The sequence below is a fragment of the Solanum verrucosum genome, unplaced genomic scaffold (assembly GCF_900185275.1).
Source record: "Solanum verrucosum unplaced genomic scaffold, falcon-dt-bn FXZP01000273.1, whole genome shotgun sequence".
In the NCBI taxonomy this organism is placed as follows: domain Eukaryota; kingdom Viridiplantae; phylum Streptophyta; class Magnoliopsida; order Solanales; family Solanaceae; genus Solanum; species Solanum verrucosum.
In genome coordinates, this window is record NW_026020163.1 from 1,110,919 (window position 1) to 1,123,671 (window position 12,753).

Here is a 12,753-nt window from a genome sequence, read left to right on the forward strand (position 1 = left end):
ATTGATGGTGCCAAATTATCTCCCATCGTAAATGATTGCTAGTAGAAGTAATTATTGAACGTGGTGATTAGGACAAGCTAATAATAAAATAACAATATTAAGACTTTATTATAGATTTTAATATATAAAATGTACTTATTTGTTTTTATTAAAACGACGACTCAGCTTAATTTCTCTTTTTCCGTGCCACAGCAGAGGAAAGCGCGGTGAACGACAGCTCCATTTCGAGATCTACCTATTTGAATTCTCCGATCGCCGGTCGCCGATCTCCGGTTAGCCGTCGTCGTCTCTTCCCTTACGAATGTTTTTTCTCTCTCAAAGGAACTAGTTTGACATTCATCTTCATGAAGATCGATTTGCCTTATAGTTCGTAATTTGTTGATTTCTAGATGTTATTCCGATGCTCTTAGAAATTTTTTTTGTCTCACTAATTGATCCTCCAACTTCGAAAAAAAAAATGAGGTGGATCAAAAGTCAAACGTGCATTGGTGGACAGAGTTAGCCGGTATCTGTAGTTGATAGGTATACTGTGGAATTGGTGCACCACAAGCTGGCCTGGATACCGTGGTTATCAATAAACTAAAATAAAGCATAGATGCAGATGTAAGCAATGGAAGTGTTGAATGTTTTTTTATTTAGCAATTAGAGTTTGAGTGAGGGTAAAGAGAAGAAGCAAAAAGGAGCTATGTGATTTCCAAGTATGAAGTTAGTTAGAGGTTGATTTGGAATTTGATTGTTTAGGAAAAAGGTTACTAGTACGTGTTTTCCGATTATTATTTTTAATTCTAAGTTTGTGGTTTTCGTATGGATTTTTTCGTGCTTTTCTTTCATGTATCTGTATTTGATCATCTTGCTATAGTTATTATATTTTTTTTTACCCTTTGGGTGCGCACAGGGTAAAACCCCTGCTCCTATGCAATAGCTCGCAAACCACATAGGAGAGGTAACCCACACTAGGCATGCCCGGTGCGACGAGCTCGACCCAGAAGGCAAACCCCTTGCTTTCGCTAGCAAGGGGTTAAAAACTTGAAATAGTTATTATACTTTTAACCAATAGCTGAAGTATCTTCGGTCGTGATAATGGGCGGGCATGCGCATTGATTGCGTAAGAAATATGTACAAGGTCAAATGGAATTGTATAGTATCTCTACTTTTTTGGTGTAAACAGTTGTGTATAGTAGATACAGATCAAATTGTAGATTTGATAGGAAGTTTGTAATTGACACTTTTTGGTGGTGGCCAGCATGCCCTTAATGTTGAAGAATACAACCTTACCAGTTTCAAAAAAAAATAAAAATATGTACATATTCGCGTGTGAGTACTTTTGAAAGTATATCTTATTAAATCTGCATCAATGATCATAAAGGGTTAGTGAGCATTGTGACATCCAGATTTCCTGTCACAAAACGATGGATCTGCCTCTACTTCTCGCATATTTGACAAATGCTATTTTTAACAATTTTAGAAATTGAGAGTTACAGGATGCTTACACGGCCAATGCTGTACGTACAGTGTGGTTACTGAAGTTTGAAATTTTAAGATTGTCATTTCCTGGCTAAATACTGTTATTGGTTTTGAGGAATATCATTTCCTAAATAGTGCTTGATAGTTCCTGTGGTGATTGAAAGGGATATGAGAACATAATCGGGTCATCTGAATTTCTATGAAAGGTGTTGTATCATTTTTTTGCACTAGAAATAAACTATTCCTGTGTCGATCTCATGTACTCAGGGGATTTCATATAAAATGGTATTTTTCATTATAGAGTTGTCAAGAGAACTGATGCAGCTTTTTGCTGTGAGGTTATTGGAATAATTCACTTATTGTGTTTAAAGTTGTACTTTTTGCAATGTCCATTGCAAATTGAAATTGTGGAAAATGAGTGTTGGTGGTATCATTAGCAACAAAGTGAAATAACTGTTGAGGAATAACTAACAAGGATGGGGAAAAGGCTTTCTGGCCTGGGTTGTATGTTAGCTTGTAAGTATCAGAGAGAACAAGTTTTATATTTAACATTACCAATTTAAAAAAAAAAAAAAGTATCAGAGAGAACAAGGTGGAAAGATGCAGAGTATTGTTGGAACCACACCTAGAATTATTTGGAATAACTCCTCAACAATGGCTGCAGATAAAGCAATAATGAAGCAACATAAATTCAGAACAAGTAACAGAGTCAATTCATAATGCTTCATTGTTGAATCGAACATAATCTATTAAAAATTTTGTTTTTTCTTACTAGCAGTATTTGACTTTATAGACATATGGCGTAAATACTGTATGAAATTACCTAATTAAAGACCCATTCTGCATAAATGTACTGCAAGATACAAAGTACTTCAGAGCTACATGCAACAAAAGATTTTCCTTCTCTTTCTGCAAGATGCTAGTTATTCTTTTTGTAATTAATTGCATTACCATAGTCAAAGTGACCGGAATCAGTGAAAATTTTATATTGATTCTCTGATCTTTATAAATGATCTCGTCCATTTTTCAGTTACACAGAGATGGGGCTGTGTTTCACCAAACTTATTAGTTGCCTCTTTGCTAAGAAAGAAATGCGTATTCTTATGATTGGTCTCGATGATGCTGGTAAAACCACAATTCTCTACAAGCTCAAGTTGGGGGAAATTGTTACCGCTATACGTACTAGTGGTACATTTCTTGTGAACCTAATTTTTATTCTTCTCACGAGTTGCACCTCACAGTCTAACATAATTTTCTACTCATTGTGGGATATACTACCGAAAGTAAATTGTGTTGATATATCTAATCCAAAAAGTAACATGCAAGATGGCTTATTTTTCTTGTTAGGTGAAAATGCCTCAAAATCTTGCAACATCCTTTCAAATCATTTGCACCCACACATGTGTTGATAAGAGAACAATGTAATCTTTAAGATTCAGGACGGTATCTCTGGAGATTAAATAACTTTTAATGGCTGCAATATTTGCCTTTGGCAATGTGTCTTCATCAAGTGCTTGTCATGTGTGTCGTGTACTTGTGGAGCAGATCCTTCTCTTATAATCCGTTGTTGTCAATTTTTGCTATGCAGCTGGTTCTTTCAACTATCTAATCTTTCTATTGACAGGCTTCAACGTGGAAACAGTTGAATACAAGAACATCATCTTTACTGTGTGGGATGTTGGGGGTCAGGACAGGGTAAGAAGTTCTTATGTCCTCTTACTCATATTTTCATTTGAAACCTTGTGATTCTCTGGGTTTATTTCTAGTTACTGGGGGTTATTCGACTAGCCTGTATTAGTAGTGTATAATTTTCTCGTGATTTATGCTTCAACAACTAGATAAATGTCTTTTGGTCTAAATATCTCTTTCTATCTATGTGTATATATATGAGAGCTTATTTAATGTTCAAAATGTTTACCTTGTGATTATATTTTGCATGCTCTGTGAGCTTCAATCCTAGGTTGGTGAAGAGAGCAGAAAGAGATACATCACCATTAGAATAATCTTGAACCAAATCCTAATTTATCTACTTTGAAAAATCATAGGATTGTTATTAAGTTTTCTGGAACTTTTCTAGCCACAGATACTTTTAAGCTAGTGTTTGTTTTCAAATGGGAAAAAAAAATTGGGGTAAAAAACTAGCTCGTGGTTGAGCTATTTTTGAGTTTGATCCTTACTTCGATTTCACATAAGGCATATATGCAATTGGAGCCAAGCTCAAGTGCAGAGTGTATATTATGATTCACTGCTCATATACCACCTGCAGTCAATGGATGGTTCAGATCCATGATCTTCAAGAGTTTTATCTTAATCCCCCAGTCTGGTGAGGTATTGAGTTGCAAACGTTTGCTAGCTGATTATATCTTGGACACTGAGGTGGTGTCTTCTAAATACTGGCGCCAAGGTGGATATTTGTATCTAGTGGAGCAGACTAGTTAATTACTGGATAAAACTATCTGAACGTGGTGTCATTCTTGAAGGTTTTGGAGTCCTTTTGGTGTTTTGCGCATAAGAGGCTACTTTTAGGCACATGGTTTCCTAGGCTAATCGTGATTAAGTCTCCAAAATATGATCAGTATGTGGCCAGCATTGCATTCTGAATGGAGATATGGACCTTCTTTGGTTCTTTTGCTGCTAACATTGGCAATTCTACAGTTCAATTGTTCTTTCTGTTCAAGAGGCACAAAGTTAAAGTTTATACATAGTATTTTGATAATTGGAAACTTGAAAAGTAATACTGATCTGCTTACTTCTTTGTGATCTGTTTGCAGATTCGACCTCTATGGAGGCATTATTTCCAGAACACACAAGGCCTCATCTTTGTGGTTGACAGCAATGACAGAGACCGTGTTGTTGAGGCAAGGGATGAGCTTCATGGGCTGTTATATGAGGTATAGAAAGTGAAGTTAGGAATCTTTTATGATAGATCATAGATGTCTCGAATCCTCATTTCATTTCTCTGCAGGATGAACTAAGAGAGGCTGTGCTGCTTGTTTTTGCAAACAAACAAGATCTTCCAAACGCAATGAATGCGGCTGAAATCACCGATAAGCTTGGACTTCATTCTCTTCATTCTCTTCAACAGCGGCACTGGTAATTTACACTGATACCATCATTTGTTCTGTCTGGTTCTGACTTCTGACTATCTAAGAACGCCTATTATCTGATCCTTCCTCTTTCTTCCTCTTCAGGCATATCCAGAGTACATGTGCCACTTCTGGAGAAGGGTTATACGAGGGACTTGATTGGCTATCGAACAAGGTATGTGTTTATTGACAATCAAACCCTTTCCCTTGCCATCCCGATATCATGTCAGCCTCTCTTCTCATTCTAATGTGTTCTATCTGGTTCAATTTCAGGCTTAGATCATCAATTAGACTCTGCTCTCGCTTGTCGCTCACTTACCTACATCTGGAGTATAGTTGTTAAACACCATTTGGTTATTTTGGATAGAAAGAAGATTAATCTCTGAAAAATATCCTGCATTTCTTTCCCTTTTCATGTTTTTTCTTGTTAATGAAATCCCATGGTTCAAATTACTTGTGGTTGTTTGTAATGTAGCCGGAGCTACTTTAACCCTTTTAATTGTGTCTTCCCTGTCCTCCAACACACTTCATCTTCGCCCTAGCTTCCGACCCTTGTAATTTTGTAAATCGAATGAATAACATGAGCCAAAGAATGGACGTTTCAACGGGATATGGTGCCGGCATCTAATTAAAAATGCATTTTAGTGCTATTTTCCTAATATAAAAGTACTTTTTTAAAAAACTTGGATTATTTCGTGTAAAGTTTACCAAATTAGTAAAACAATAATAAAGTTCTAAAAGGATATCAATTGCTACAAATTATGATGAACTCATAGACAAAAACCAATATCTTGGTAGATTTTATCAATGTACAAATTCAATGGAATGACACAAAAAGCAACAAACTCTTTTAATTTATTACACTTTGATCACAGAGCGGAACTATAAAAGATCCTCTTTAAGATCAAACAATTATCATCGAATTGAGTATGATACACAATGACATATGTAAAAGAGCAATGCAAATAAAATAAATAAGGTGGTATCTTGATCTACACTATGAATATCATTTTGTGTGATCAGAGATTTCTTTAGTAGAACTACTGTTCTTTCTAAAAGGAGAGTATCCTTTCTGCAACAATTTTTCGACTTCCTCAAATTGCATCCCTTTGGTTTCAGGAACGAGGAAGAAGATGGCTATGAGTCCAAGAAATGAAAACCCCGCGAATAGGAGGAAGGTGCCAGAGGACCCAAGATGTTCAGTTAACGTCAAGAATGTTAGACTAACAATTAGATTTGAAGTCCAGTTTGAAACTGCTGCAAGGCCTCCACCAACTCCTCTGAATCTCAAAGGGTAAATCTCAGAGTTGACAATCCAAGGAACTGTTCCCATACCTGGGGAGTATACTATGATGTATAATGCAAGGAAAACAACTGCTAAGAACCCAAACTTGCTTGGACAACCTTTTGTGTACCAAACGCGTTTCTCTGCTTTGCAAGCTCCTGCTAATGCATCTGTTTTTGCTATACATGCTCCAGGAGCATACTGCACATTGAAAAACAGATTCAAAATCAATCAGATGTAAGTTATGTTAGTAGACGAGGAGAGAGAGCTAGACGAGCACCTGATACATCTAAAACAGCTATAGTAAAGTAGAACGAAAGTACCTCTCATATGTACACCTCTTCGTGTATGTATAGGTGGTGCCTATGTTGCTCAGACTCTCCAAAATGATGTCGCACCTATCCAAAACTCCATAGCTTTTGGAGGGTTCGACACACGCACACTAGATGGTAGGTTTTTGAAGAGTCCGAGCAACATAGGATGACAATAGAGAGAGTCATACACTCACTTTAGGCTCTAGTTATATGAATCTTAGTAATGATCTAAACATGTATCATGATAATATTGAAGTTTCAAAAGTTTCTCTTTCTTTCTTAAACTCTGTGTCCATTCATCACATAAACTGGGACGGAGGAAGTACTTGAAACGAGTTATAGATTCAAAGATAGAGTTTGTTAGTGACTTACCAGATTGGTGTTTGAACAAAATCCACACTCAGCTTCTTTAGCCAAACACTTCATGCAATTCCAAGAGGCTGGATTCGGGGCACTGGCATAGGCTGTACAAGTATTGTTGCCAAAATGAGCAGTTTCAGTACTGCTGATTGCTGGTGCATGAGCCGATGCTTGGAAGAACACGACTGACAAGACAATAAGGCACGAAATGATTCCCACCATAGAGATGATCATGAGTCTCCTCCTACCATATCTATCGACAAATGCCATACTGACTATGGATCCAACCGCGTTAAGACCAGAGGTGATAAGTGATAATGCTACAGCAGTCTTATTTGATGCAATTCCAGCAAATTGCATGATAGTTGGACTGTAGTACATGACAGTGTTGATACCGACGAATTGTTGAGCCACTTGAACACAGATACCAGCATAGAGTGCTCTTCTACATGTTGTGCTTCCAAATGCTTTCTTGATTTGAGTAAACGTGCTACTTCCAATGGAACCTTCGATTTCCTTTTCTTCTTCAACCGACTTCTTCATTGCCAGCATTTCGTTCTCTACTTCCTCTGCTGGATAAATTTTAGCTATGATATCCCTCGACTCATCCACTTTACCCTAATATATACGAATCAAACATCATTAGTCCATAGTTTTTTGCCAAGATTTCTTTACTTCTCACTATAATTTAGCAAGAGGTTGAAGTTCTATATAAGCAATATCACAGGTTAAACTACACAGATAGTGTAAAAAGTACGTTAATGTATACAATTGGTCATTGATCGAGTACCTTTCTATAAAGCCATCTTGGAGACTCAGGGAGGGCAAGCATGAGTACAAATTGAACAACTGCTGGAAGTCCAGCAATGCCAAGCATCCAACGCCACGTTCCTTTCACCTGATACAAGCCGAACATGAGTTACTATGGTTCTTAGATAGACTTCATTTCATCAAATCCACGATGGCATTTAGCACGTCTAGTCTCATACAAAAAGAAGGAAAAAGACAATGAAATGAAGTTCGTAGTAGTTATACATCAGTGAAGGCAAGATTGATTAGATAAGAAAGGAATTGTCCTCCAGTAATGAGTAAACCGTTCATGCTGACAAGAGCACCTCTGATCTTATGAGGAGAAGCTTCTGATATATAAAGCGGAGCTGTCATTGATGCCATTCCAACTCCTAAACCAACGAATATCCTTCCAACGATGATCACCCAAGGAGCTGGTGCCATAGCCATAACGAGTGCACCAGCAAAGAAGAGAACATCAGCTATGAGAATAGAGAGTTTCCTTCCGAACTTATCATTGAGCCAACCACCAGTAGCAGCACCAAAAATTGCACCAGCAACAGCCATACTAACAATAGTTTCTTGTAGCCACGTCTTCCTATCAACGTCTTTGAAATCTTCCCTTATGTAGAGAAGCGCCCCAGAAATAACTCCGGTATCATAACCAAATAGAAATCCTCCAATGCCAGCTGATAAAGCTAGCTTCATAATATAAGGAGTTCTCCATACTGCACTCCAGCACTCTGTAAACTCTGTTTTATCTGCTTTGCTTATTCCTCCCTCTACCATTTTGTTTGCATTAACACTTCTTGATTGCTTCAACTACAACATTACAACCACAACGACAATCAGAGACGGAATCAGAAATCAAATTTGACGTAGAAAATTACTACAACAACAACGACAATCAGAGGTGGATTTAGAATTCAAATTTTGACATACAAAATTACTACAACAATAACACAATCAGAGGCTGATTCAGAATTCAAAATTTGACGTACAAAATTACTATGACAACAATGACAATCAGAGGCGGATTCAGAATTCAAATTTTGTCATACAAAATTATTACAACAACGACAATCAGGGGCAGATTCAGAATTTAAAGTTGACGACTTCAGTATGATGATTTCACCATTGAATCCATTGCACATTTTCAATTATAGGCTATGTTGCTCGAACTCTCCAACAATGTTGTTGCACACAACTATTTCGGAGGATCCAAGACGCAAAGAGTCCAAGCAACACAAATTATAGTATTTGGAGGATCCAAGATGCACCCGTCACATAGGCATTACGTTCCGTATAAAAAATACTAGGTTCAGTCAAACATCCTTCAACAGAAAATTATATGATATATAGGTCAAAACTCAAAAATCACTTGTTTAGCAAAGCTCAAACAACCTTAACGAAATTCTTGATTTCACTACTCAGATTACATTACATCACTATTTACAATAACAATGCCTCAATCCCATCAGACAAGTTGGGCTTGGCTATATGAATCGTTCAAAATTAAGATCATCATAGTCCAATTCGATCAAACCAAAAAAAAATTTACACGAACCACATATATAAAAAAAAATCACTAAAAATTTTCAACAAATATTAATATCTAAACCTATAATCAACAAAAAAACTTACGTTGGATTTAGTAATGAGATTGAATCTATCAAATTTAAATCCAGAATTAGTCTCTCTGAATCCAATATTATCTAATCAATATAATACATTACATAAAAAATTGAAACAATATATAACCTTTATGATAATTATAGATGTAGATGAATTCTTCACATTATATGAACATTCAAATGTTTAAAAACCAGCGTAAACATAACAACAAATAAATATAATTACAAAGAAAAGATCATAAAATTCATAACAATTTTGCTAATAATTAATTTCCAAGAGATAAATATTACCTTAAATTTGAATGATGAGATTCAGAAATGAAGGTAGAAGGGAGAAATATAAAGCTATTTAATTTCATGCCGTTGTTTATATTTTCCATTTTAAATAAATTATTGTCATTAATTTTCATTATTTTTATCTTTTAGATAACCACTTGTTTCCTTATTTTACTCACATATATATCGGGAAATATAAGATTCGCCTTTAATTTCGATATGTTATAAACAGATTATAATGTAGAGATTTATATGGAATAATAATCGCCTAATTATTGTGATCTTATCTGATATTTTTAAGATATATAATTAAAATCAGGTGTTTATTTTAAACTGGATAAAACTTTGCCTTAGTTATATTGACATGAGATATATTTAATCATTTTATGAAGCATAATTTTGACATAAAATGAATCTCCAAATTTAAATGACTTGGTTAATGAAGAATTTATATAATCGATTTCCATTTCTTTGAAACTGAAGCGCAAAAATAATTATTGCATTAATCACTTTATTCAGAATATATGAGAAAAATAAATAAATAAATAAATAAATAAACAAATCTTGTAATACTCCTCTTTTAGGCATTAGAATCTTATTAAAACACTTGCAAAAAATTTTGAAAATGTTATAATGCATTAGTGGATAATTTTGTGTTTAGACGCTACTGTTTGTCTCCAACTCTCCGTCCTAACATTAACTACGTTGCGAGTCTCGTTAATCGATATTATATCATCTGCAAATAACGTTACACCATGGTACCTTACCTTGGATATGGCGCATTAGTTCATCCATAACTAGTCCGGAAAAAAATGGGCTAACAGTCGATGCCTGGTAGTTAGGGGGCGTATATCCTATCATTTTCTAGACCCCATTTTTGAAATTACACTGACATATTGTTATTAATGTATTTTATTTTTAGAAAAAATGGGGATAGGGGGAAAGGAAAATGGGGTAGAGGATTACAAATTAGGGAATCGAACCCTCACCAACAAGGTGAAAATTCGGATAGTCAACTAATTAAACTACTAAGATTTCCCTAGTATGTATGTTCCGTAAGGGGAAATGGGGGCAAGCATCATAAGGTGGAGAATCGAACTCTCACCAGTAAGATTCCCCTAATATTTATTTTCCGTAGAAAAACAAATTCCTTAAAAATGACTTTCATAATGAAAGTAGAAAAAAGAAGTTCCATAGTAATCTTGAATTATTGAGCCAATGTGATGTCCAATCTATGGAGAATCAAGACATGGTGATGTGACACTTCTCTATGCCTCCATTCCTATTTATCTTTTTTCTCCTTTTTTTTGACATTTTTTCTTCATTCTTTTCATTAAATAATTTTTTTATTAATTCAATCATATTTACTATTGTAATTATATGTAATGAGTTACAAAAAACCTCCATTTACTAACATTCTCTACTTAAATAACATGTCTTTTCAATAACTCCCTTCTAACTATTTTTATGGCATATCCAATATATAAATATCAATCATCTATGGAGATATTGAATGTTCATTTTCATTGTTTCATTCTTTCTTTTTATTAGTATAGATTTATAATTTTCTTTTCTTCATCTTTTTATTCATCAATCATGTACTTAATAAGTACTCCCTCCGTCCCTATTTACTTGTCCATATTTCCTTTTTTAGTTGTCCCTATTTAGTTGTCCATTTTGACAAATCAAGAAAGGACAACAAATTTTTTCCTATTATACCCTTATTTACACTTCTTGAAAATTGTAAAAGTGTATGTTGTTTCCCTCCAATTTATTTCACTTGAATTCAAATAAGTGGTTGTAATTTTGAGTGAAAAGTTGTCATAAGGGTAAAATTGTAACTTCACTGTGCTAATCATTGTTGTCTTAATCTGTGTGCCATTTCTAAAGTTGACAACTAAAAAGGGACGGAGGGAGTAAAAAAGAAGACATAAAAAAGATGATGTCACCATATGACCTTCACTTTGATGAAGATCATAGATATATTCTTCCAAGATTGATCACATTATTTGGTACAATTTCAACAAAATGAAGAAGAAAGCTTATTTATCTTGGAGATCCATGAAGAGAGAGTCATAGTAGTATAAAAGAAGATTCATTTGTATTATTTTGATCTCAATTAATATAATTCTATTCTCTTTTATTTTATTTCTTCGTTTTGAACAAAAAAAGGATATTCTATTTGTTGTTGTTGTTGTTGATGATGATGAAAAGATGCACATTTTTTTTTTTGTATATATCTATTTGTCAATTGTTGCCCCTAAAAATATATGATATGGTCTATCATATTAGAAATCTGTCACAAAATAAATGAATAAATCTTCTTTTTAGTATTTATTTTTTTAATTGAGCACACTCGATATCACTTTGTAAGAATACACTACATTGTTGTTGTTTTAATTAAACATATAAAGTTGGTATATTTTTTAATGTGAATGAATAACACATGGCAATGTGAGTTAGTAATGAAATCGTATGAGGATATATGTAAAGTTGTGAAGAATAAAATTAATTTCGAGTAGAACACTTTTTTATTGTAATTGGTTATTTATCACATTTTAAATTTCTGCATTTGTTAAAACCTTTACCTTTTCATTTTCTCCTATCAAATAAATTAGGGGAGAAACTAATCCTACAAACATAATTAAAACTTTGAATTTATCATTCCCTAAAATTAATCTCATTAATTTTCCCTTCCTAAACTAAGAAATATTTCATTTTTTCATTATTTTATATATATATATATATATATTCACTTTCATAATTTATATATCTTTATCTTCATAACTTAAGTTTCTTAATGAATTTCTATATAAATGTGTATGGTAAGGCAATCCCTTTTTAAGCAAATGTTAATGTACTTTAATTCACATTCCATGTACTCATGAGGAAAATGTTATGAATTATGCATATTGATTTTTTCTTGCTTTTTAGTTACTCATGTTGAAGAGATCAATTCTTGAATACAAAATCTTAGACTTTAACTTATAGAACCTTCCATATTAGTAATATTATGCACTTTCATATTAAGAATCTACCAAAATGACATTTTTTTGATTCTATAAATAGCCATAATGCACTTTCATATATATATATGCACTTTCATATGTTTCATATTGACATTTCTTTGATGCTATAAGTTGTGAATATCATTATGGTAGATTCTTAATATGAAAGTGCATAATATTAGTTTTTTGAGTTAAATTATGGTAGATTCTTCGTCACATTTTGAATTAGTTATTTCAGTTAAATTAGTTGTTATCAAGTTGAAAATTCTTAATGTAATTATTTTTCCTATAGTTCTTTATGGTGTTATATTTTTCTACACCAATTCTTCAATCAAAAAATTAACGCTGCAAAGAAAAACAAAAAAGAAAATGAAGGAAAAAGGCCGATTTTTAGCTCTGTAGTGTTGCACCGATTTGGGCCCATGACCCTTTTTGGCTATTTTTTGTGTAAATAGAAATATAGTTATATTTATTGAAAACTAATTATTTTACTGTATATATTTAAAATTATTCTTTTTATTTAAGATATAAAAACAA

At 33.7% G+C, this 12,753-nt stretch overlaps 2 protein-coding genes across 2 annotated transcripts; one reads left to right on the forward strand and one right to left on the reverse strand.

Annotated features, from left to right (window-relative positions):
• The first annotated feature begins 160 nt into the window (after positions 1–160).
• Positions 161–4,829, forward strand: LOC125828448 (ADP-ribosylation factor-like). The gene is made up of 7 exons (XM_049507736.1): positions 161–258; positions 2,495–2,652; positions 3,089–3,159; positions 4,236–4,355; positions 4,430–4,557; positions 4,656–4,725; positions 4,824–4,829. Exons 2-7 carry the CDS (start codon positions 2,505–2,507, stop codon positions 4,827–4,829), a joined length of 543 nt encoding a protein of 180 aa, XP_049363693.1. The 5' UTR covers positions 161–258; positions 2,495–2,504.
• A 642-nt stretch (positions 4,830–5,471) lies between these two features.
• Positions 5,472–9,304, reverse strand: LOC125828686 (inositol transporter 4-like). Its single transcript, XM_049508021.1, has 5 exons — positions 9,224–9,304; positions 7,545–8,120; positions 7,300–7,407; positions 6,522–7,127; positions 5,472–6,036 (listed from the first exon to the last, which is right to left on the reverse strand). The coding sequence occupies exons 2-5, from the start codon at positions 8,085–8,087 to the stop codon at positions 5,557–5,559; spliced, it is 1,737 nt and encodes a 578-aa protein (XP_049363978.1). The 5' UTR covers positions 8,088–8,120; positions 9,224–9,304; the 3' UTR covers positions 5,472–5,556.
• Between the last annotated feature and the right edge of the window lie 3,449 nt (positions 9,305–12,753).